The 26,692-nt window shown below is 47.0% G+C and overlaps 1 protein-coding gene across 6 annotated transcripts in view; it reads right to left on the minus strand.

Moving 5' to 3' along the window:
• Positions 1–26,692, minus strand: part of VPS13D (vacuolar protein sorting 13 homolog D) — a 224,503-nt gene that overhangs the window by 59,574 nt on the left and 138,237 nt on the right. For all 6 annotated transcript variants that reach the window (XM_054579727.1, XM_054579726.1, XM_054579725.1 and 3 more), the window contains 2 exons: positions 20,021–20,155; positions 18,694–18,861 (listed from right to left, as the gene is read on the minus strand). In XM_054579727.1, coding sequence (XP_054435702.1) covers positions 18,694–18,861; positions 20,021–20,155 — 303 coding nt within the window. The remainder of the gene's footprint in view (positions 1–18,693; positions 18,862–20,020; positions 20,156–26,692) is intronic.

The following is a 26,692-nucleotide window of genomic DNA, read 5'->3' on the forward strand; positions in this document are numbered from 1 at the left end:
CGCTCAGCGGAGGATGAGAAGCTGGCTGGAAAGCAGTGCAGGGAGGCGGCGGCCCGAGCATTCGGCAATCCCGCTGGCCACAGACACTCAAGACTCTTCTGTTCTAACCCGTGACACAAGCTGGGAACACATGACTTTGGTTTCACCTCTCAGTTTAGAGCTGAACTGTCCAATAAGGTGACCACACATCACAGGATGCTACTGAGCACTTAAAATGTGATTAGTACAAATAAAGATACGCTGTAAGTATGAAATACACACTCAATCCAAAGACTTAAGGTCAAAAAAAAAAAAAAAAAAAAGGACTGTAAAACATATCAATTCTTTTTACACACTGATGACATATTTAAAATAATATTTTTGATATAACAGGTTAAATAAAATTATTAAAAATAATCTCACCTGTTTCTTTCTACTTCTTCAATGCAACTACTAGAAAATTTAAAATTACGTATGTGGCTCACATTGTATTTCTATTGGACACTGACGGTGTAGAGGTCTGACTCTAGAGAGTATAAGGACGCAGCTTATTAAGTTAAAATTAAACTCAGCCGGTACTCAAGTCTTGCATTTCAATCAATTCCTTCCACTCAGACTTTATCTCTAGAGAACCAATCGTATCTTACAAATGATTGCTACTCACGTGAGCAGGACACAGCAGATGAAAGGCCTTGGATTTAGGAAGAAGGCTTTGTTACTCAGGGAGGAAACATCTAGCAGGAAGGTGGGCAGAAAGTTACGTTCGGGGACACGCCCACATCCCCTGCTGCTGTCCTGCCCTCTCACCCACCAGGAGCCCTCGGGCTGCCAGGTAGAGCCCTGCATGCCCCCCGCAAAACCTCCACGCAGGGCACCCCTCCTGTTCTGTTCCGTGCGCAGCTCAACTAGCGTGGCATCCCACAGCCACACAGCCATGCTCGTGTCTGCGTGCTTCACAGGGCAGCGTGCGATGCACGCTGGGCATCGGGCCTGCCCCCGACACTGCCTGCAACACTGTCGGAGTGAAAGAAAGGTTTGCGTTGCACCTTTTTCCCACTCGTTAGCATCTAACCCCATCCCCACTTCACAGAAATGATAGATTCTGCTTCACTAAGAAAAATAAAATCTTTCCTCCCCTGCACCTTAAACTGAATACATGGACTGATTATTCTTAACACATTTCGTAACGCTCACGAGTTTTCTCGTTTTTCACGCGCCATCTGTTATGGACTTTAGATGTCAACACACTGTCTTGTCCACATCGACTGAAGCAATCTCATTGGTGGAAACTGTTCAGGTCAATCTACGAAAAACTATATAATCGCACGAACCCATAAAGCATTGCAGTTACATTGTATTTTGGTCATTCGATCCTGGCATATGTCTGAAGAGATTTCTCTGTGATACTCAATGTGTTAAATCTGGATGCTTCTTGTGTGCTCTTAGAAGACCCTGTCTTGGACTCAATCAATCATGTCTCCTGCCTTCCATCTCTCTGGCCCCTTCCTCTCAGACCAACAAGTAGAACGGAACCCACTCAATCCATCAAATGCTTTCCTTTTCCTTCCCCCCCATTCATGCTACTGCTCATCCATTTTCTCCTCTCTGTAGCCTGTCTTTAAAAGGGTACACTTGTTGCCGCCCCTGCCTATTTTTCTGTTAACTGGGGTTCTGAAGGCATGTGTCTATAGTAAATACAAGGCAAGGATCAGAGCATCTCATGGAATCCCTCAGTACCCATGCGTTTGCACTAATGGGAAACACAGGACATATTTCGGGGCAGCTGCCGATTTCCTAGCACCTCTTGGACGAGCATGAGCCCAGACCGCACTAGTCCCTGGGCAGTGGGCACAGAGCTTCAGGATGTGCCCCGGATGCACCGTCTCGGGAAGAAAACAAACCTTCCGGCGCCCAAGGCAAAAAGTAGGAGACCAGACAGGGAGAATTCCCCAAGGTGGATCGGGCAGATACCTCTTCTTTTCACAGGGTGTCTATGGGTTGGCAGGTGGGCAAGCAGGGGGTCTCTCTCGGACCTTGACCCTTGCTGACTTAAGTCTCCCACAGGGTCGGAGGGATAGGGAAAGAGGAATTCATTGCCTTGGATGTTTCTTACTTTTCAGATAAGAGCCACAGCCTGCTTAGCAAAAGAAGAGTGCAAAATGGACTCAGAATGAGTCTCTGAACTTCAAAGAACAAGATGAGAAAGTAAAGTTGGGAGGTTGTTCCCTTAAAAACCCCAACAATGACCGCCTGAGTTGTGTTTTGACAGGCGGCTCCAGTTGCTGTTGCGAGAATGTGAGAAGGGAAAGCAAGGGTGGAGGCAGAGGGCCACTTCAGTACGCCAGGCCGGGAGGCCAGTGGGTAGCGGGGCGCGGGCCGGGCGGAGGGCGGCCGCGCCCTGCGGCTGTGCTGGGACGGGCAGGGCACGAAGGAGCCAGGGGAACCCCGGGGTGTTCGAGCAACCGGAAGGAAGGTGAGTGGAGAGCAGTTAAAATGGAATGAAGCGCCTGGCCTTGTGCCTGACACACAGGAATGATCAAATATTAGTTCTTCCTCACGCGTCAGATGTTCGGTGCTGATTCAGAGCAAAGGCATCCGAAGCAGGGTTGGCTAGGCCCGGTAAAGTCAGGAAACCTTTGCAGGGAGCAAAGTCACACGAGAATATGCCTGGCAGGTGGCGCGACTGTGCAAACATCCCAATACTGGTTAACTTCCATGGAAAGGTGGAATACCTCTCGTTCTATCATTAGCCACCCGTCCGAGGTGAGGGGCGAGATGCAGCCTTCACGTGGTCAGTGAGCACTGTCTGCAGAGCCACGCCCTCCCCACGCGGCAGAAATAGGTCCGTGCGAAAGAGCAATAAGCCGTGTGCTAACACTGCAAGCAAAACTCAGAGAAACAGCATTCTGTGCTGTGTGCAAATCTGTCCAACTCCTCTAAGTGTGACCCGGTCCACCGAGTCCAGGACACGAATGGCGATCCACAAACGCTCAGGTGACAAAGGTGGCGAAACCACGACCGAACACGCACACCGGAAAGCAGACAGGGGCCCATTCCTGACAGACATCTTATCAGGTTTTACTCAAGAAACCTTTTCTTTGTCACATTTGCCAAGGAGCGCAACCCAACTTCAGTCTGAGAGTCAAAGGGCCCCACCTCCCTCCCACCCTGCACAGAGACTCCGAGTGCAGGGAAAACGCTAAGGCTCAGAGTTCCAAGAAGCCGACTGGAAACCTGCGTAGCCTCAGTTTAAACAGTGGCAGAGAAAGCAGCCGTTGCCACTTCAAGATAAATGTCCCCTTTCAATTCATACGCATAAAACTAAAATTCCAGCTCAAAATTTGGACACCGTTACCTACCCTGAGCAGAAACAGGACAGGAGGGATTTCCGGAGGAAAACCCCCTGGTTGGCGTGGACGGAGCGGGGGAGGGCCCGGGTGGGAGACCGCGCCGCACACTCCTGTTTGTAATGCGCCCTTCCCTCTCAAATTGAGGCCGCGCCTAGGTGAGCTTTGTCTAAGGAAAATGGGGGGACAGTGGGAGGGACTGACCAAACAGGGTCAGATAAGTTAATTCCCCAAAACACGGTTTGGGGATCGATGGCAAACATTCCATCCGTTGTGCTCCAAATTACACAGAAATGTAGTTGAAGAAGGAACCCACTCCCTACCGTCCTTCCTCCTGCCTTTCTTGTCCACTTGTTGACAGTGACGCCCAAGTGCCTTCTATTCCTTTACCAAGAACTCGGAATTTGTCTGCGCTGGGCTTCAGGGAGAGCGATTTTCTGCCCTGTCTGGCTGGAGACACGACTAGGTTAAGTGGTGATGCCAGAGGCGGCCCATGGCTTAGCACTAGATGGAGTCGCTCTGGCCAGAAAGGACACTTTGGCTGGATTTGCAGTCGACCTGCTCTGAACAGGCCATGATTTGGTTTTAGCTCCAATTACATAAAAAGCAAGTCAGGTTTGCTTTTTTCCCTGAGGGGATGGGGGGCTGTTGATTTTGTTTTGGCCCCCTCTGTGAAAAATGTTAAGTGTTCTACTCACACATAAAAATACTTGCAAAAAAAACTGACAGTTACCATTTGACATATGCAGATACGGTCATAGCATGACAACAGCAGCAGGCTTAAAAAGTAAAAGCTTCGCTAAGTCTCTCTCGTCCCTTTTAAATTCACTACCACTTGGTAAGGGGGCACGAAGGGGAGCGAAGGGATGCACAGCGGACCGGCCGGTGCAGAGGCGCAAGGCGCGCTCCCCAGCCCGGCGCGCTGCCCAGGCACCGGTGCTCCGCTCCACACCCAAGTCTCTCCGCTTGGGCTGCCCGTTGTGTGCCCCCCTCCCAGTCCCCACTATCTCCTGTCCACATTCTCTTTGGACTTCAAGATGTGGCCCAGTGACCCTTCCTTGCCCATGCAGACTTGGGTCCTAGCACCCGGGACGCTGTCTTGCATTTGTTCACAGGACCTCTCCCTCCAGTGCCGGACGGAGAGCCTGGAGGGGGACGGCCTTTGCTTTTTCTCATGTTTGCTTCCCCTGCACCTCGCACACATAGGGCCTGCCGTCTGTGACGGTCCACGTACTGCTGGGACCTTACTGTGTAGACACAAGAACCAATACGTGAATATGAGGGTACGCTTTCTGCACACAAGTCTATATATTTAGGCAGCTCTCGTGTGGCTCTGGAACCAAGTTAAGTCACCACTAAGCGTGACAGGGGTAAGCCGGACAGGAGAAGAGCATTTCCTGGGTCTCACTTGGCCCCGCGCTCGGCTTGGATACCAGAGTATCTCCAAAACAGCAACAGGAAAGGGCTCCACTGGGACGCAGACTCTCCACACCCTCTCAAGGATGCAGCCTTACGTGACTGGATCCTGCAAACACGACACTGCAGACAGGTCCATGGATGTAGACAGGCTCTGCCTCGGAGACCCCCGGTCCCCACCCCAGCTCCCTCGGCAGCCTAGGACGGGCTACCTGACCCGACTTCTCCAAGCCTCAGTGTCCTCGTGTGTGACATGGGACTAGCACCTCGCAGGGTCATTGTGGGGATTCAGCAAATCAATCCACATGAGACTCAGAAGAGCACGTGGTGCGTGGGGAGGCAGTCAGGAAATGTCAGCTAGTGGCATTTTTAAAGGCACCCATCCGGCGACTAGCTCACATTCGAATGCCCTGCAGTGTGCAGGCAGTGCGTGTCCGTCCCACGCTTCTGTGCAGCGAGACTGAGGAGTAAAGATAAAGGTGATCAACGTTTTTAACAGAATACACTAACACATTCCACATGGTCAGCCAAATTTGTAACTATTTCACAAGGTGCCCCTTGAACAAGCCTCCTAGTCAGCTTTGACAACAGATCACGTGAGACCAAAGGCAAGGAGATACAAAGTTAACATTGTGGTTCCCCCTTATCAGAGCACAGACAAAGCCAGACACACCCACAGACCCAAATGAAGGAAACAGGTTGTTGGCTTCTGATTGGAATTTCCTAAGATTGTTACCATGTAGTAAAAGGTTAATCCAAATGTTTCTTTGCACACAGTTAAGTTTATGTGAAGTGTATCAAAATTGCTAAAGGAAGGGCTTTGGGTTTGTGTGTGAACAAAACCGCTTTCAAGAAATGTATCATTACCAGGCTGATTAAGAAAATACCAGGGATTTAAAGTACCCCAGGTCTATAAATAGGTCCATTCAGCACTTGTCCGGTGAGGGGTAGGAAGTCCTCATGCTAAAAAAACAGAGGAGCAGGTAAACGAAACAGAGGCACGTTTTTCCTGCAGCGGGCTTGGCCGCCAGATGAATGACAGGCCACTATCACAGCATTTGTTTCAGGCTGTAGCACCTCCCCCCCAGCCCCTCAGCAGCGAAGGCTGAGCAGCGCTAGTGCGTGCGTATCAATCCGCTTATTCCCCGCGAAGTGCCCCCTCCCCAGAGGCGGCAAGTGCATTTTCCAAGCAAAAGGGGAAAACCTTGACCACATCGCAAGCAAGCAGTTAGTGCCCAGGCGTGTCGAAGTGGGGAAGCAGGGCAAAATGCAGTCAGCTGGCCTACAGTATTTCAAAATCAGAATGTTTCCAGGGAGAATGTAGCAAAATATGTCTTTGAGGATAAACGTAATTCCATAAAACCAGCAGCTAAAACTCATACACCATCAGGCAGAATGAATGACAATTTAAGATTAGAAATAACCAAATGCTCGGACTCTTGAATCTGTCTTCTTGTGTTTTGAGGGACAAAAGAGAGGAATAACAAATGTGCTGGAAATTTGGGGAATGTGCTCCAAACCTCCTTCCTCTCCCCTCCTCTTTGTAAAAGGGCCTTTAATTAGCTCACATCCTCCCCTGACCCGGGCTCCCTAATCCATTCTGACACCAGCCTGTGGGCCAGGCAGTGGGGGCGAGTGCGGCCGACTGGGGCTCCCAGAGGATCCCCCGCCGCCCCATCTCCGCAGATGCCTGATGAGTTCGGTATCTCCCCTCCCAGGCCTCCCGGGAAGCCACCCCAGCGGGTGCCCATTGGCACTAGTTTTGTGTTACAGGCCTGAATGAATGATCCCCGCAGGAGCTGCCGGCTGTTTTCACAGACACAGAAGGCAGTCAAAAGTCCACCGCGTGAACTTGAAATGACCCCAGCTGCAGAGTCACTGGCGGGTTCATCGGGAGGGCAGGCACGCTTTATTAAACAACTAATACTCTTCACAGATAACTTTCCGAAAAAGCAAAAGTGTTAACTCTTTGCAAGCTCGCTCTGACGAGCAAGTGGAGGGGCTCCTCTGTGTGACTGACAGCTGGAGCCCAAGTGAGGGTCTGGAGCCGGCCAGAGGGTGATTTCATCTGGGCGGGGGAGGGCCAGGACGCGGTCACCATTTGGTCCGCTGCTTTGTTCCCGATTAAAGTCAAAGGGCCGAAAGCGAAGGTTTTAGGCACCTACTCCAGTGAGGACAGTGACGGCCCGAGCCCCGGGGCTGTGCTAGACGCGGGGACATCCAGACTCCCTGGGCTCGCTGGCCCCCTCTCAAAGGGGACCCCCATGAGAGGCAAGGGCGACCGGGCCATGAAGAAGCCCATCGCTCGCACTCCTTCACCTGCCAGGGTCCGCGTGGAAGTCGCCCTGCTCACGGCAGCCGGGGGCAGCGGCCACGTCCTTTTTGGAGGAGGGTTCAGAAAAGGCGCAGGTTCCAGTCAAAGTGCACTCACGATCAAGTTCTTTAAGCACCTGGACATGCCCGTATCTGCGGGGTTCACCGAGAGGGGCCGCAAGTGGCCCTGTCTTCCCCGGGTTAACATCGGTACTGAAAGTCCCCCCCTTATTTTTCTCTTCTTTCTCTCTTAACTCACACAGGCTTTAGAAGGAATCCAGTGACAATAGTCTTAATTGTTAACAGGCAGATAATCATAGAAACAGTAGGAGAAATTTTAAAAATTCAGTTTAACCAATAGTTACATTCATTTTGGCATCCACCAAGACTCTGTGTCTATCAAAATTTTATCTGTACCCCATCTCACCACTGTCCTCTAAATCAGATTATGGAGGGCCTCCCTGTTTGCGGGGAAGCTCCTGCGTGGTATTCAGACGCGGCGCAACCTGGCCTGGGTTGGCTCCGTGCAGGGACTCAGCTGAAGGACGTGTGTTCCTCAGATCAGCCGGACTTCCCTCCCCGGTCACACAGACACATCGTCCCCGCTCAGGGAGCCCACAGGGCTTTCCGTGTGCCGCACACAGCGCTTGGGGTTAAAACCACCAAGATGAGTGTGACTTAGTCCCTCATCCTTAAGGAGCCCAGTCTTGTGTGAAGACTCACACAAACGGATAAAACCAACAGAAAGAATGCTGGGAGAAGGTGCACTAACTAGCCTGCGCGGTGTCCACTACGTTCCTCCCCCCTCACCCCTGTGAGGACAAGCAGCAGGCGCCCAGGGCTGCTGGCTCCCTTTCAAAGGCAATACCAGATCTGCAGGCAGAGGGCCTGCGTTTCAGAGCTTGCCCTGAGACTAATTAGCCCTGAGTGCCTTACTGGGCCTCAGTTTCTCCGTCTGTAATTTGAGAGGGTGAAAAGTTGATCTTCCAGTTCTTTCCCAGATCTGTGTCCTGAGAGTATCAGAGACTGTGTTGAGGGTCCAGACCTGGGAAGGACGGGCTTGGCCATGTTCAGCTGGAAGGGGGGGGGCAGTTTTAGGTTGGGGACCTCTCTTAGAAGAATGCGAGACGGGTGAGGACTTCCCCAAACCATCTTACTTATTTTAATAAAATAACCTTTCACTCAACTCCCACAAGCATGCCCTATCTCCTTGACTCAGTTTTCCCTTTCCCCATAACCTTGTCATGGCCAGCTCTGCTGTGCATTTACTTGTTTATTTACACATTGTTCCTTTTCTAGGATGTAAAAGCTATGAAGACAAGAAGGCTTTGTTTATTTCAGTGCTACATCCCCAGCTGTCACATAAGGGTAGCACGTAGCACATATCCAGTAAAGGTCTGCTGAACAACAACACAGAAACAAAGACACGAGACGGCTTCAATGGAAAGACGGAGGTTAGGGAGTGAAGATGCCACATGAGACATTGCAGCAGAGCTTCTCGTAGAACTCATTTTTAAATAAAACTTAAGTTAGACTCTGTTCACTGTGGTGTTTTCTCTTTTAAAGAGAAACAAGTGGCTAATTCTTCTTTGCGTTTTCCTAAGATTTCTTCCTCTCTCCATGTAGCTCACTTATGGAGACCCCTCCGTGTGTCCCGCTGACCGACTCTGAGTCTGCTGTGCCGCAGCAATCCCGCCCCCCTGCCTGGCGGCGTGATCGGGCACAGCATCCAAACAGGCGGGCAGCAGCCCCAGAAACAGGCCGGCAGCAGCCCCAGAAACAGGCCGACGATGTCTGTCTGGCTCTGCCCTGTGCTTCGTTCCTCAGCGATCGTGTGCCTGGAGGTTCGTGGGTCCGGCTGCGGCCTTCCCATCGACCCCTCGCGTGCTTAGCCTGGGCACCAGCTGAGGGAGACGCTCTCCTGGAAGGGCGACTCCTTCACAGCTGTCTTGCCCACACCAGGAAGGCCCCTGGGCCCTCTTCTGAGAAGGCACTGTCTGGCAGGAAAGGCGGTGAGCTTCGCGGTGAGGCCGCGTGCCAGCCCCAGCAAACCCGCTCAGCCTGCGACTGCATTTCCCAGCCCTGAACAGGAAGTGACTATCGCACCTGCCCTGCTGGCCCCGTGGGGGCATTGCTAGGTCAAATATCTCCCAGACCCACAAGTGCTTTAATTCCCGAGGAAAACGGGCGCCTCCTAGAGCGGCGACAAGGTCCCTGGGAGACAGCCGGGGCTGGAAAGGGGCCCTGGGCCCTCGCCCTCCTCCACGGCTCCCCGGTGACCCTCCGGGGGACAGTTAGCTTTGCTGCGATTCAGTTTCTTTTCTGTCAACTGAAAACAATAACACGTGCACTCTTTAATGGATACCTTGGTGAAAATCAAGTAATAACAGGAGTATGCTACAAGGTTACATTTCTATAAAACTACAAGGTGCTAGCCATCAGCAGCTCTTCTTTTAGAATGAACTAGCATCAATCATCCTTGCCAATTTCCAAGTTACCAACAAGGAGACAATGACCCGCTGGCCAGAACGTTCTGCGCTGAAATAGTACAAAAGCCACAAGGCTAAAGCAAGGGCTGTTTTTGGAAGTACTTTCTACTTTACTTTCATTTCAATGAAGACACAAAGTTATTGTTTCCAAAACAATGAGTTCTTATAGAAATTCAAAAGCTTGCAGGAAATGTTTCCTTAAATATTCCTCTCTAATAAAGCAGGCAGATATTTCCCATACACATTATTTTAATTCATTAGATTAAAAGGGATTGAGTTTGCCCCCTTTCCCCTGTAAGTTTCTCAAGGCTTCCTGCTACCTTAAGAAGGGCCTGGGCCTGGTCCAATAGCACACACCTGTCCTCGTTCCATCCCAGTCAGTGCCTCGGACCTGAGTGATGGGAGGGGCAGAGGGGAAATAGGATCCTCAAAGTCAACCACACTGTCCTATCCATATTGCTACACCTACAGTGTGATTTTATATATCGTTCGGCTTATGTTTGGGAGGAAAGTCATGAACTTTTACAAAGTGTCTGCTTATTTCACATAAAAGCCACAACATAGACAATAAAAAAAAAAAAATCCAGCAGGTGTTTCACTTGTTCGGTAAGTATTTGTTGAACACAAACCACGTGAAAATGCTAGGAGTAAGGACAGCCCACATGAGTAAAACCACGTCAATTTTTCTTACAACAAATACTTATGGTTAGTCACAGGGGAAACTAGCAGAAAAAAGAAAAAAAAGATGCCAGATAAGATCTTTGCCTGCTAGGAGCTCTCTATCTACTCTGGGGTGCTAACGAATGAGCAGACAACAGGCCACCGCATTCCCAGGGAGCAGAATAAAACGCCCCTTCCCCAGGGCCCACAGCAGGTTCTCCCCCGCAACCGGAGTGCTCTACAAAGTCCGTTAGCAACACTCATTCCTTCTGCACCATGGTTACTTACAAGTACTTCTTGCCCACTTCGCCTGCTCCACAGCCCTCAAAAATAGCCTGCCACAGTTCCTGGCCCCTAAGTGACAACACTAAGTGTTTGTCGAATGGATGTTTGAGACATGTGCACAAATGGTTATTATTTTCCAAGGAAAAACGCAGTCATTGCGTAACATAAAAGCACAAGGGCCCTGGGAATTCAGAGTGGGGAGAATCTCGTAGGGCATCTGGATTGGACCTTACAGACTTGGAGCCATTTGGCCAGAGATGGGGAGAAGGGCATCCCAGACGCAGGCAAACTCGTGCACAGGAGAGCAAAGGTGAGGGAAGGCAGCATGGCTGGGGAAACAGGACGCGACCAGGCGGGCAGGGCTCTGCCACTTTCTCTTCCCTCTTCACTTGACCCCCCAGGCTGGCTGCCAGTTTTTGGACTGTCTCCCACCTCATGTGCCTTGTCCATTCCCTTGTTCCTGGAAATGGCACCGGAGGCTCCCCCGCTGGCATTTACAGAAAAGAACAAGAGGCACGGGCTGTACTATCCACATCCCTTCCTGACTTTTAAGGATGATATTGACCAAGGAATCCCCTCTTTCTCCCAAGAAAACACTGATTTATCTTTTCTTCAAGACGGAAAGAGACTTAGAGAGATCATTATAGGGAAGAAATAAGTAAAGAAAAAAAGAAAGGCCCTTCCAAATAGAGTGACCTTTCACTACCAAAAAATCAGAATTTGATTTGCCCTTCATATGTTTATAAAATTGAGTTGTAATTCATTTCACCTGAAGTTTGTCACGCTTTTTCAAGAAAGGCCAAATACTGATATAATGTTAAAATGCAGAAAAAGGATGAGGTACCGCATCCCTGCGGGTAACCAGCCAACCTAAGAAAGCCTGAATAGCTTATTCTTCTCCTCACCACGTTTACACCAGGGCAGAAAACCACTGCTCTTTGGGGGACAAAAATATTTCCTGTCTTTTCCATTTAGCGACTGGACACACTTTTCCCACCACAGAGACTGCAGCTCTGGAGTTTAAAGCGAATTCCTCTGAAACATGAGATGTCCAGTCTAAGAAGATAACTTAAGGACCTGGTTCTTTTTTTTTCTTTTTATTTTTTCCATTGCTTTCAGAGAGAAAAGGAGGGTGAGAGGGAAGAGAGAGAGAGAGAGAGAGGGAGAGAGGGAGAGAGGGAAAGGGGCGGGGGGGGAGAGGGGGAGGGGGAGAGAGAGAGAGAGAGAGAGAGAGAGAGAGAGAGAGAGAGAGATCGACTGGCTGCCTTCTCGTACGAGCCCTGACTGGGGCTGGAACCCGCAACCTGGGTGTGTGCCCTGACTGGGATTCAAACCCGCGACCTTTGGGTCTAGGAGACGATGCTCCTACAAACTGAGCAACACCGCACTGGTCAGGGCTTAAGGACCTGATTCTTAGCTGAATTACTATTAGGAAATGAGGAAAAGTTATCAACTTCTCCAATCTTTCTGTTTCAAAAACAGCTTCAGTGGTGGCATCTTGACTGCTACTTGACTCCTGGCTGTTGAGCTGCCTGCTTCGGGCGGGAAGAAGGGAGAGCAAAGCCCCAGGCAGAGAGCTCCTCCGTGAACAAGGCTGCTCAGCGGGGTAGGTGGGGGCTGCCTGGGAATTCGGGGCACCAAGGTGCTGCTCATGCCGTCCCTCAACCCTGACCCCTCCCTTCCCCGCCCAGCACACTTCCACTTCCCACAGATATTTGAGATGTGACCAAGTTAGGACGGGTCACTGACGGGTCACTCGGCATCTAAAATTGCCTCGAACCCAAAAGAGCTCACACTAAAGGAATCATTTTAGTATTCAAGGTTATCGGAGGAAAATAAAACAAAAATTCCGTTGCCAAGAATTTGAGTCATTTCTCTAGCTACAGCAACTTGAAGGCACCTCCTCTTGGCCAGAAAAAGAAATCCCTTGGGTGACTTATTTAGGATCAAAGTCTTTTTGAAAACAGAAAACTCTACATTCTCTAAGGGATAGATTACTGTCTGAAGTGAATTTCATATAACATAAAGTTTTGTGCCAACTTAAATACACTAAAAACCCCAGCGCTTATCAGGACGCACTCACCTATTACTTGCTTATAGGTACATGGAAAAGCTATTACGGGGGTAATCAGCTCAACTATGAAATGGAGCAGTCATACATAATGACAAAAACAGACACGAGTCATAAACTGCCTTTCCCCTTCAGAATCCACGCAGACAGGCACTCAGTACATTCTTTTGTGCAAAGATAAAACTTTTGCCTTGACTAAACAGGGCTTTTAGTCCTGTTTGAGCCTATAAATATACTGCCTACAAAACAAACACAAACAAATGCTGTTTCTTAAACAAAAGGCAGATGGACTCCTCTGCCCTCAGCGAGGTCACAGTGCGCACGACAGGAGGCTGCGCTGGCCGGGGGCTCTGGGCTGCAGGGACGCGGGAGTCAACTTCCACTGCCCGCGACTACGCCTCAGGTCTGGTTTCCTGGACACAAAGGGACAGGGAAAGGTCCTCCTGGACAGGAAGCAGCTCCCCGGCACGCTGTACCCCAAAGAGAGCTGAACGAAATGGAACAAAATATTATCTAACGCCCTAGCTAGGGTTTCCACGGAACTATCTAAACAGTCTCACTCTCCCCTCCCCACTTCTCTTTCGCATTGAACGTGCTAGTGTTTATCATCAGTTGTCCTAAAAGCTATTAAAGTCATTCCGAGACCGGGCGGGGCTTTCTGGTTGTTTGCTTTCTGTTTTTCTTGTTGTTGTTGTTTTTATTTTTTAATATAGAGACTTGTCTAGAACAAATCAAGTAGTTAGCAACATGTATCTAACGAGTGTAAATAAAGCCAAGAATTGAGACCCTAGTGCAGGGCATCAGGTCCTGGGTCGACAGTTACCTGGCTGACCTGGAGCAAGTTGCCCGAGTTCTCTGGCCTCGGTTTCGTCATTTATATAATGGGGCTAATACTGCCTATCCTATATGCTGACCCAGTAATTTTGATGATCAAATGATACCACATGAGTGAAACCATGTTTGCAGTCACCACAGTTCTAGCAAGAACCTACATGCCTATAAAGGAGACGGTGCTGGTCAGGACTAATCTGACATCAGAAGGACCACAACCACCATCATTTCTTGGGGGGTCTCCTTTGTGACATAGATGATATACTAGCAGTCACCTTATGAGCTAACAAAGTGATGTCAAATAATAAGCTTCAGGTGGAAAGTTAGTAGTCATTAATTTTTTATGTTCTTTGTAGTGCCTAGAAGAAAGCCTTATACTAACAACAACAACAAAAACATTATATAGGGAAAAAACAAGGGCTTTAAAATCAGCTAAGCTTGGTTTCAAATCCATCCTGTCATTTCTAGTTGTGTGATCTTGACAAAAATGGTTCAACCTCTGCAAGCCTCATCTTCCTGACTTGAAGGATAAATACCAGCATACCTAAGACAACGTAAAGGGTCTGCCGCAAGGGCTGACAAGCAGAAGGTGCTCAATGAATGTTTATGAATTAGTATGTGTTCAATAATGAAGCGGGGTGTTTTACCCCTTTCCGCACATCTTTTTCCTACTAATGCTGTTTGCACCAAGAAATAATACAACTGTTATGTTTTTATCCAGTTCATAACTAACAAAACATATTTAAAACAACAAAACAATTAACTACATAAAACAGAATGTATTAACTAAAAACCAACATGAAATTCGCATTGCTCTGACAAAACTTTAGATCTGCGGAATTTTAGCTGGGACATTGGGGTTTGTTAGAAATAAATGCCATAAAGCAAAAGAGAGAAATAAACCTAGCATACCACTGCCAAAGTTATCAGTGAAATTAACATGTAGTGAATAATGAACCATAAATTCCAAGTTCCATGAGCAACAACTGACTTTGATGAAAATAATTTCAGTTTAAAATAGGGAACATTATTAAAATATGTGCATTCATAAGCATAGAGTCAAAACATAGCAGGGATCAAAAAAGTCCCCAGGATCAAAAGCATCCTAGAAGGCCTTGAAAGTGACACAGAGAGAAAATGGGAAGCAGGACAGGCAGAGCAGAGGTCCCGTGACGATCAAAAGTGCTTCTCCCCTTCGCTGGAAGAGATTAAGCGTGCCGTTGGCTCTCTTCCCTTAGGGGACCAGGTGGCAGCTGCACAGAGCAAACCCGAGTTTCTACGGGGGCAGAAGAGAGTGGGAGTGTTTGCTCTATTGTTAACATCTGAGGCTTTCCTAGTTGGAAAGAACTTTTTTTTTTTGGAGAATAACTATGTAATTTTCCTACACGTATAAGAAAATATTACACAATAATTACAGACAGAAGGGAAACTGGAGTCTATATGAGAGAGGGAATTTGTTCAATGGGCGTCTCCCCAGTTCTCTGGCTTTGAAAGACGTTAGAGCAGCGATTTTCAATCTTTTTCATCTCCTGGCACACATGAACAAATTACTAATATTCTGCAGCATGCCCAAAAATATGTATTTTGCTAAACTGACAAAAATAATAGGTATACTTTTGATTCATTCACAGCAGATAGCTATTGCTGTGTTGGCTGTTGTCCTTTTGTTATTTGACAATCTAACGGAAAAGAGGTCAGAGCCCTGGGCTGAGTGGAGAGGCAGCGCATGTTTTAAAGATGCTTGCAGCACACCAGGCGAAAATCACTGGGTTAGCGAGTCTTGCAAGCGGTCACATGACACCTGCAACAGGGAGACACTGTCCCTCTGACGTGGTTTTAGGGCTTGGCATGCTGTGCTCCTGTTAAATAGGTCACAGTCCATGAAGGGGTTCCAGGAGTGAGGGGCTTGCCATGGCCTTAGACAGTGGGTCCGACCTCTGAGGTCCTACTCAAAGGTCAGAATCATTTTGCCAAGATCCAGGCAGGAGAGACAGGGGACAGAGGCCCACAGCAAGGCAGCTAATCCCCCGATCGTACCACCCTCGGGCCGGAATCCACAACCTGATTCCTGGGTGTTGGCAAATGAAGGAAAAGCACAAGGGAAGTTAAGGACATAAATTATTTCCTAGCTATAGTTCCTTGGGGCTAATGCTAAATAAATTAAATAGCAGCCAGAAGGTAATGAGGAACTCCAGAAGCGCCTATGACAGACCTGAAAGTAAAACTTTGCTGTGAATAGTCCCCAACACCTGTCCACGGGCATCGCGGCCTGCAGGCCTGATGCCCTCGCGTGTGGCAGAACGCACCCCTCTTACTGCCTCACCAGGCGCTCACACATGTCACCTCCATTGCTCCTCAGGTCAGCGGGACCGGGGAAACGACCACCACCTTTTCATCAGTTAAGAAAAACTCTCAAGATTAATGGAGAAAAGGGCTACTTAAAGGGAGGAATGGGACCCGAACTCAAACACCCCCTCAGCCCTAGGCTCCCCTCAATTCACAACCCTGCGTCAAGAATGACAGAATCTTTTGGGGGGCATGAACCTAAGAATCCAATAAAAAAAATTTAGGTCCTCGCTCCAGAAAAAAATATATATGCACAATATTTACCGTTAATTTCAAGAGGTTTGTGGAGTTTCTCTAGTCCCCTGGAGCTAGCGGAGCCAGGGTCAGAGAGCTCCCTGGCCTGTGCGAGGCGGGGCGGGGCGGGGCGGGGCAGGGGGGCGGGGGCATCTGGCTGGGCTCCCTGAGGCGCAGGGCATCTTCTCCGCCCCGTCCTTAATCGTGGGGACCCACGCACTCTTTAAAGGACACTGCCCTCAGACCCACAGGTAACTATTGTGGCCATTTGCACTTCCTTAAACTCCTCCTGTGTACACAGAAAAAGCAAACAAAACAGTCCCCCAAAGCAACATTAAAGGTCTGGTTTCAACCCACAAAACTATAAGGAAATGGAGATCTGTAGCCAGACTACAGATGTGCAGAATCACAGATTCCTGACTTGAACGGGTATTTAGTGGATAGACCTGGCTTTTGGAGCTACCATTTCCAATGGGAAGTGGTCACTTTTAGTCTCTGTTTTCTTATCTTAGAGATATATGGACTGATTTTTATAACACGTCCAGGGGTCTTGGCATCAAAATAAACTGCAGAGCAGTTCCCCTGAGTGGCAGCCCATGGTGGCAGTGTGGATTAGCGCTCTAAGGGCGAGAGAACTACACGGAGAAGGACCCCGCCCCGCCTGGAGCAGGCGCGTCCCAGAGGCCGTGGGCCCTGGGAAGTAGTACCTTTATGCACATCCAGCGAGGGCACAAAGCCTGAACTCCAGTGAAACGCACGAGCTTGCCACCCAGGCCCTCATACATGTTTGGGAGTGAAGGTAGAGGTGAGGAGTATTCCGACCGTTCTTTCCGCTTAAGTGAGACTCTCAGGCTGACCCTTTAGCTCCACAAAGTTTTGCAGGGGAAGCAGCAACGAGAAAACAAGCGAGACTTCCATAAAAGAGAGAGAAGAAAGTGGCCGCCCCCCTCACCAGCATGCTGCAGGGAACCCCGGAGAAGCCACGAGGGCTGCCCTGCCTGCGGAGGGGCCCCGGGCAAGCGCCCAACCCCTTCTCTGTCCCCCAGGGGGCTGGCTGCAGAGGCCCCTCCCAGCCAGACCGGCGGGCGGAGCCTGGCAGGCCCTGCTCCCCTGCAGCCCCTACGGGCTTTTAATTCCAGGGCACTGATCATGTCCTGGCGGCTGCAGTCTGAGCGTCTCGCACTGATGCGAATATAAGAGTCAAAGTGAAGTGAAGAGTCATTCCTCCTGTTCAGTCTATATTTTTCAAAGTTTTCATAACATCATGACTCATGTTATTCTCACAGAAAGCCGGTAAAGTAGGTGCAATAATCCAGGTTGAGAAAGGCCTCTCAGTAAATCATAAAGGCATTTATTTCTCAAATTAAAGCAAAGCCCAGGGTTACAAAAAGAAAGAAACTATAAAACCAAGGAGACTTGCTATGCTAACTAGAATTTAATTAACTTAAATAAAACCTTTAACCTGGGCACTTACAACTAAATACGTCAGTGCATCTGTTCACATCAAGTTCAGGGGAACCTGTGTTGCCGTCGGGGCGAAGCTCCGAGGTGGCGCCAGAAACGATTCGAGGCCGAATGCGCATGCCCATCTGGTCTGAGTCTGAGTCTATTTTCAAACCATAATTTACAGAGTCTCTTTCATCTTTCTCTCAAAGTCAGGGTTGCCTATTTTGAACCACAAATCAAGCCGTACACTGTTGGTTTGGTTTACTGTAACTACAGTATTGAAAAAACCGATCTGATGAGAGAACTATCAGCTCTAGAAAATAGTTTGGAAAACAGGAATAAATTCCCAGCTCCACACATCATTACCCAGAAGGCCATGCAGTACAGAAATGTTATCAGCTCCACTTCCTTACCTGCTCTTCAAGATAAATTCCTATGTGGCACCAGTAAAGCCTCCTTTCGGGAAAGCCATGTCCCCACCCCAGTGGCCAGGGCACCAGTGCACCTTGGATTTCACGACAACAAATGCTCTACGATAAATAAGCAGAGCACACAGGTGCTCTCCACACCTGTTCTCTCGTGAGAAGGCCAATCTCTGCAAGCTGTTGAGCTGACAGGACGGGGAGGAGAGCAGCGACCTTTGGTGGCCTTTTGTATGTCATCGCCAAACGGCAGCCCCCACCCCCGCCAACTGCCTGCACCTTTTCCAGCTTCACACACAAAATCAGCTCCTGCCAAAAAATCAATTGTGCCATGGCAAAACGTCCGCCAAACAAAAGGCCAACGAACAAAAAGCCACCTAGACAGCAAGACACGGGAGTTGTACCACTGTCCTGCTGCTGCTGGACTCAGGTGACTTAAAGAGCTGCGCCATTCTAGAAGGCTGTGCTTCACTCGGGACTTTATCATGTAAGCTGTGCAGAGGAACGGGGAGGTTCTGCACCGGAGAACGGCACAACCAGATTCTGTGTTGCAGAGAGCGAGATCATGCTGGCGGCACTGCGGGAGACGCAGGGAAGTCCCAGTGGCCCAGAGAAGACACAGCCAGGGCCTGGCGGAGGCCCGCGGTGGCGGCAAGAAGAGGAGGAGATACGTAGGGGCGCACTCCGGGGGCGGGGCCAGGTTATCGGGGGGCGAGAGGACGACAGCGCATGTGAGCAACGAAGCCAAGGCCACGTCTGTAACGTCTCACAGTCTGTTGACTATCAAAGAATTTAGAGAAATGCAGAGGACTCACGTGGTTAATGGCAACGGAATTGCACCTCTATTTCCTTACCTTGGCAGCAGAGTTTGATACTCCATGTGTAACATTTCGAATGAGGCCCCCGACATTTCCGTACTTTATCAGTCCAGTAACCCCTTCAGAAACATCATTCAAAAGCCCCATGGGATTGCCAAGGAAGTCCACCGAGCCCAGGATCCGCGCTGCCTGGCTGAGGAGTTCCTGTCCAGTGGCGGGAAACAAGAAGAGCAGCACAGGTTTGTATCTGCAGACAGCGTCCCAGGACAAAGGTGAAACCAGCCTGTCCTCCACTCCCCTCGACACCAACAGCTGTCCTCTCGTTCTCACCCCCAGCCGGCTCCCGCCCTTTCAGGAGCTCCAGCTAAGCTTCTCCCAAACACCCATGGCCAGTGAGGCTGCCCCCACTACTCATAAGTTTTCCTTATGAAACTCTTCAAAGATTAAAAAAGGTATGAAACAGGAAAGATTCTCTATACACATTGATGCTAGCATATCCACGATACTCCCCTTTCCATTGTTCCCACAAAAAAGGGATTAATCAGCGCAGAGAGAATGTGCAAAGGAAAGGGAGGGAGGCGGGAAGAGCTGCGGTCCCTCATCGTCAGCAGAGGGGACGACACACATTTAGACCTATGCAGTAACCCTCCACTTTCTGTGTACGTCTGCCACCAGGTTCCAGGTTCCGGTGACAGCTGCTCTATCACTCTCCCTACAGTTCAGTGGAATTACCACCAATTAGGAAAAGCAAGCAAGCAAATATAAAAGGAAAGGAGGAAAATGGGAGGAAGGATGGAAAAAAGGAAGAATAGAATGTATTTTAACTTTGAAAGCCAAGTAAATTTGCTATGATCGTGACCTATCTATTCATTAAGGAGTATGCCTTGGCTTTATATTTTGGTCTTTGCAGCCTGGATAATAAATACAAAGTGGAAAATGTCCAACTTGATTTAAAAAAATTTTTTAAGTTCAACTCTAGGGCAGGATCTCACAAGCTCTAATAACACTGGTGTGGATGTTGAAAGGAGGCCCATGCCTGGCAAATAAAGAGTTCACAGTATTTTGTGTTATCATTAAAGCATCCGTTAAACCCTTAAGAGTTGTGACTAATCTCGTGGAAGCCCCTGAGACCAGTTCTGAGGGACAAGACTCACGGCTCATAAATCAAATGCACTGTTTTGGGATTTTCACGATGTGTACAGGCTTCATGGGCTGTGACCTGGCCCATAATTCAACAAGCAAAGCTGAAATGTTTAATTGGGTTCTCAACAGTAATGTCTCAGTACTTCGTACAAATTTCGCAAACAACTAACACAAACGTTCTGCTTATGCTCCGGCCACTAAGTCCTTCTCCAAAGCTCACCTCCTGGAAATGTTTGAGGATATCGTTGATGATGAATTCCTTGGTCTCATAGGGATGTACCCGAGTGAATGGATCCAGATTAATCACTGCATCTTCAAACCGAATCAATGGAAATCCCAAGGTACTTTTTAGGGCCTAGTTAGGGAAGAAAGGAAATGACATAGTTCAGCCAACAGGATGGCTTCCAGGGTATATAATTCTGGATCCCATGAGTGTTACAAGTCACGTCAGCTTTCCCATGAGAGCAGAGGTTCTGATATTTATAAACAAGCGTTTTCCTCTGTAATTATGAAAGTAAAATATGAGGGAAAGTATATACATAGCACACAAAATAATATATCACACATACAAATAAACACTATTAGCTTCCCAGCATAATTCTTTCCGATGCTTTGTGTCTGTATGTTTGCTGTGTTTACTTTCTGACTGAAGTGCTCGTATACCACACATACAGAAAGGTGTACTAACCAAAAGTATGGGCCGATGATTCTCCCAAAGTGAGCACAACCATGGAACCACCCAGACATCCTGGAAGCACCCCTCCCCATGTGTGGGCTCCCAGGCACCACTTCCCCTTCTCCTAAGTCACTGCTATTCTGACTTCTCTTACCACGGATTCGCTTTTCCTGCTCTGCATTTTATAAAAATAAAATCATCGATCTGTGTGTTGTTACATGTGGCGTCTTACAGCCAACATTAAGTTTGTGAGATTCACAAGGTTGTTGCACACAGCTGTACTTTATTAATTTTTATTGCTTCATTGTATTCTAATGTATGAATAAAACACTCTGAAATCATTGCTGTTGGTGAACAGTGTGTTAAGGGACGATGCCCCACCATCTGCGCTGCACAGGTCAGTGAAACCTATATAACTTTATTAACCAATGTCACCCCAATAAATTCAATAAAATTTTAAAAACATAACAAAATATTCCCCCCCCCCCAAATTAAATTAAGAATGTACACATTCAACCTTAGTATACACTGCCAAGCAGTTTTCCAAATCAGTGAACTGGTTTACGCTCCCTTCAGCAGTCCCATGAAATTTCTTATTCTACATCCTCATCAATACTTGGTACAGACAGCTTTTTCAAAAAACAAATATTCTGATGGGTGTGTAAGGATACCTTGATGGTTTGAATTTCCATTTTCCTGTTGAGGACTGAGATTAATTGCCTTTGAACACGCACTGGCCATTTGGATATCCCTTTTTGTGAAGTGTCTAGTCAAGTCTTTCGCTCATTTTTCTAGTGGGGTGTCTGTTTTGTTGTTTTGCTGTTGTTTTTTTTTTTTGTCTTATTGCTTTGTAGGAATTTGTCTTATTCATCCTAAATATTAGTCCTATGTTGACTATAAACTCATATAAGTATCTTCTACCACTCTGGGATGAGTTTTGTTACCCTTGACCGTGTTTTGGGATGATCAGACATTTTTTCTTTAATTCTGAGAGTCCATGGATGAAAGCGGGGGCAGTGGAAGAAGGAAGGGTTTAGGGCAGAAGAGGCAGCAGGAGAGCGTGGGCGGGGTTACAGGACAGACAGGGGCGCCGGCGGGCTGCTCCGGCTCACTCAGAAACAGAAGTCACAGTGCAAGAGGTGAGCCATAGTGGGGCGGCTGGCAGCTCACTGGAAAGTCAGGGAAAGGGGCCTCGGAGACAGGTTCCGGGGGGTGGGCTGGGATGAGCTGCAGCTGCCCAGGGCTCCCCTGGTTCAAGTCTCAGGGCGTCCCTTGGACTTCAGGAATGCGCGCCTGCTTGCGGGCGAGGAGAAGAGGAAAGGGAAGGTGCCCGGCATTTTTAGTTTTAATGAAATTCGACTTACCAATCTTTGTGTCCAGGTTAAGAAATTATTATCCACACCAAGGTTATAAAGATATCTCCGTATGTTTACTTATAGAACTTTTATTGTTTTACTCTTCACATTAAAATCTATAAGCTACTTGGACTTGATTTAATATGGGGTGTGAAGGAGAGATCAATATCCATTTCTTTCCAAATGGATTTCTAATTGACTAATGGTCATTGAAAAGATCATCCTTTCCCCTACTGTAGTACAGTGTAAACTTTGCCATACAACAGGGGACCCCACAAAAATGGAATTTATAAAAAAATTGTTTTCACTCTTACATGTTTAAACTTCAGACACCTTCCAAGTACTCTCTATTTGATGCAATACGCATATGGAGACAGGTTTTCTGTTGCTCAAAACAGTTTTTGATCTCATCGATTTTGATGTTTCTGTGGGTTTTTTTCACTTCTCCCATACTGGTAAAACATTTCCCTTTGAGGATTTTTTCATCCGGAGAAACAAAAAAGAAAAGTCGCTCAGGGCAAGATCAAGGGAATAGGGAGAGCAGGGCACCAGGTCATGCCATTTTGTGTCAAAAACTGCTGAACACTCAGCGTGGCATGGGCAGGTGTGCTCATAAATCACCTATCATGAAATGGGCAAACGTGCTGAAAGTCTTTTTAAAAAATTCAATGAAGCCAAATGCAGCCTCTCACAACAACACCAGCTGGTACACTGATACAGATGGGTTCCTAGAACATTAACCTAGTGGGGGAAGTCTGTACTATGAGGGGCCCATCCTCCAGAAGATAATCCTGGATTTTTGGGGGCCCCTTGTCATAAGTCAAGTGACTGTATTTATGTATCTGTTTCTGGATTCTCTTTTCTATTTCATTTTCTCCTGCCTTCTACCAATACCACTTTCTTAATTACTGCAATTTAAAAATAATTTTTGAAATATAATAGTGTGGGCTCTCCAATTTTTTTCTCTTTATTCAGGGTTACCTTGGTTATTCTTTGCACTTTTCACCTCCAAATAAATTTTAGAATCAGCTGGACAATCTGCTACATAAAAACTGTTGAAATTGTCACCAGGATTGATTGAACCTATAGATCAGTTTGAAGAGAAATGACAACTTATAATATTGGATTTCCCAATGTATTAATATAGTATGCCCCTTTAACTATTTAAGTCTTTTTGTATTTCTCTCAATAATGTTAACTGTTTCCTGTGTAGAGGTCTTGTATACTCTTTGTTGGATTTATTCCTAGATATCTGTGGTAGATTAAAAATGGCCATAAATTCTTTGCATCTTCATTTGAATCTTCATTTGCATATTAGTGGAGTCTATTTCCCTTCCGCGTGAATCTTCAGTGATGTTGTACTTTGCTTCAACCACTAAGATGCAGCAGAAGTAACCAATAAGAAGCAGCAGAAGTCAGTGTGACATCTGAGCCCAGGCCTCAAGAGATCATGGAGTTTCTGATCTTCCTTTTTTGATGCTTCCACCATGTGAAGAAGCTGAGACTGGCTTCCTTGAAGGTGAGTCTCAACTCATCTTCACTGAGTCTTCATTTGGAAGGAGGTTCTTTTGACAGCCACCATCAACCACCTGACATGTGACTCAGTCATCTTACATCATTTAATCTCCGCTGACCACCAGATGGCTACGGCCACATGAAAAACCACAGGTGAGCACAGCAGAACCACCACCCAGCTAGGTCCAGCCCAAACTGCTGACCCACACAGTTATGAACAAATAAAATGGTTGTTTTAGGCCACTAAGTTTCGGAGTGATTTGGTAATAGATTATGGTCCTGCATTTGATGCTTTCTTGACACTTTGATGAATGACATCCTTCCAATTTCCTTTTTCTCTATAATTGGTGCTGACACATAGAAATGTAATTGATTTTTGTAGGTCTGTTTCTAGTGTCTGTGTATTCTCTTGATCCTATTTCTTGGTAGCTGGGTAATTTGTGACCGAATGCAACATTTTGTATGAAAACTTACAGGGGCCTTGGATGAATCTTCACCTTCTGGCAGGCCGTTAAAGGGGCTTAATCCAATCAGGATCTGTGGTTTCTCAGGGCTAGATTTCAGCCTGTACAAAGGCCTGGTATAGGCCTTCAATGGTCTCCCCTGAAGACCAGTTCTATTCCTCCATTTTTACTCTCCCCAGCACCACAAAGCTGCTAAAAGATCTATTTGTATGTTCAGTCTTTTGGCTGCTTCTTTTTGCTTGGCTTTGAACTAGTGTACTTAGAAATTGGCACCTGTCTCAAAAAATAAAGCAGCTCAGACTACAGAGGTCTCTTTCCCATCTATCCCTTCTCTGTAACACATTAGCCCCTCAATTACAAGCTCTCTTAGTAGCTAAGTCCAACTGTTGCCCTGCCACCTCACGAAACTGCCAACAGCTTTACTCAGATTCTCTGTCGTTTGGCAGCTGCTTTCTGCTTGACTTCTCTACCTCTCTCCCCACTCCACTTACAAATTAGAAATGGTTCAAGAATAAAAGCAGAGTAAATGTTGTGCTCACCTTATCAAGTTTCCCTCCTCTCATAAATCCCGGACCATCAAGTCCTGTCTGTCTTGGTAGCTTTCCAATACTTTCAAACAGACTATTGGGTTGTTGTGGGTTTTTGTTTTTTTTTTACATCTAGCATTTCTTGTAGTTCTCAGCTGATTTGGGTCTGCTATAAGCCAGTTAATAATTTCTGGATATGGCTTATTTTCCAATTGTATTTTTATTTAACATGATTGATATTTCAAGGATTTTAGAGAGCATGCCAGATTCTTCTTTTTTGAATGTGAAAACAGTTATTCATGCCAATAATGTTAGTAGATTTCTGATCCACTTAGAATTTATCCTTATGTAGAATACGAATAACAAATCTAATTTTACATTTTTCTATATGGCTATCTAGTTAGTCTAACAGCACTTACTAAAACACCTATATTGTACCCATTGAATAACATGCCTTTAGAGTAAAATTTCATGGGAAATTTAATGGACTTTCTATTTTACTTTCTTACTTATTTTTAAATATTTTAGCATGTATTTTCAGAGGCTGCCTCAAATTCTTTTGGAACCAGAGTATGTTCATGATTGAAATGGAATCATGTAATTGAAGATGACACTTTCTCAAACCAGAGAACGGGGAAACTTTTTCTGTAACTCAAAAGTCAGACTCAAAGAGGCAAAAGATTGATAAATTTGACAGCATAAATAGGAAAAGCTTTTGTCTGACTAAGAAAACAGACACACACCAAAAGCAAATAAAAAAGACAAATGAAAAACCAAAGCAAAAATACCTGCAAATCATATCACAAACAAAACTTACATAAAGAGCTTCTAAAGTTAAAAGACTCATCATGTGACTTTAAAAAAATGGACAAGTGATATAACCAGACAGTTTAGTTCAGAGAAGAAAAAAAACTGGCCTTTAACATAAGCGTGAGGAGAAGGAGGAGCAGAATAAAAGACAACTGTGAAAAAGACAGAGAAGAAACAAGTAGAGGAGTGAGAAGAGAAGTAGAAAGGACAGACCTCAAGAGATCAGGAATATCAGTTAAGACTGAGGATCCTGTAAAGGACAGAAAAGGGGCCACTGGATTCGGTGCCTTGGGAAGTCAACTCATAACCTCCTACTACATAACTGGAGAGCAAAACATTTTAGAGATTAAGAGCATCCTTAAATTAATTCAGACCAACATGCTAATTCAGTTTAACAGTCTCCTTTTCATTATAAGTAAAACCAAAGAAATGTTCAGAGGATAGCCTAAACTGATGTAGATAGCTATTAGTATTTCTGAGACTTGAACATGCTCATTTTCACAATAGCAACTACCTATTAGGTGGAAAGCACGAAGACCAAAATGGAGGGTTATGTTCTTTCTCCTGAAAAACTGTCTGCTCCATGTCCACGTGGGCCTTGACCGGCCGCGGGTGGACGAGGATGAAGCAGCTCGCACGCGTTCTCTTCCCACTCACCGACACAGAGTCGGAGGGCCAGTGGGCCTCGCGGCTTTGCTCGGAGCGACATAGCAAATACGCCAGGAAAGCCAGGCGCTGGCCGTCAGCTCAGCAGTTTGCTCTGAGCCCTGCTTTCTCCTCAAAGAGGAAATGACACCAAAACAAAGGCTTAAGGCAAAAAGCTGACACTCCCGCTTCCTCACTGGGCCAAACATAGAAGAGGAGGAACCACACAGACTGGCAAAGAATTGGAAACCTGTACTTGTCAAAAGCCTCACCAGAGACGCTCTCCCCTTTCTGAATGGTTAGTGCGCTTTGTCTGAACCAAGGAAATATTCTGGCCCGTTGATAAAAATGACCTTTACCTTGTTGTCATTTACTGCTTTTGGGCCCCCGCATTTGAAACCACTACGAGACAGCTGTTGGTATGAATTATCCTGCCACCTTCAGGCTGCTCTGGTCAAAGTAGAAGAGACGAGAGGGAAATTGCCAAACAGGACTTTTCCTTCTATGCAGTAACTAAAGGACTAATCAGATACAGTAGGATACAAAGTTGGTGCTTCTCTACTCAAGTAGCATTTCCTGTTGTAAAATGGATTCTGGGGGAAACAATCCGTGCGCACAAGTTCCTAATAAAAACAGGTAAGTGTCTATTCCTCCCTCTGCCAGACGAAACCCGCTGAAGTCTTCCAGAAACTTTATCGGGCTGAAAGAAGAAATACCTGTCCATATGCCACAAGGTCCCAGATCACAAGCCAGTCCCTGGGCCATGTCCTTTCCTTTCTTAGTTTATCCTGCACTAAACAAAACTGTCTGGAATTCATTCTTTAAAGGTTTATTTATGGTACATAGAGACTGTTTATGTGCAGCGGGGTATTTGCCCATTTCCCTCCTGGGACGCCGTTT

The sequence above is a fragment of the Pteronotus mesoamericanus genome, unplaced genomic scaffold (genome assembly GCF_021234165.1).
Source record: "Pteronotus mesoamericanus isolate MK-2021 breed Mesoamerican mustached bat unplaced genomic scaffold, CSHL_Meso_final contig_557, whole genome shotgun sequence".
Classification (NCBI taxonomy): domain Eukaryota; kingdom Metazoa; phylum Chordata; class Mammalia; order Chiroptera; family Mormoopidae; genus Pteronotus; species Pteronotus mesoamericanus.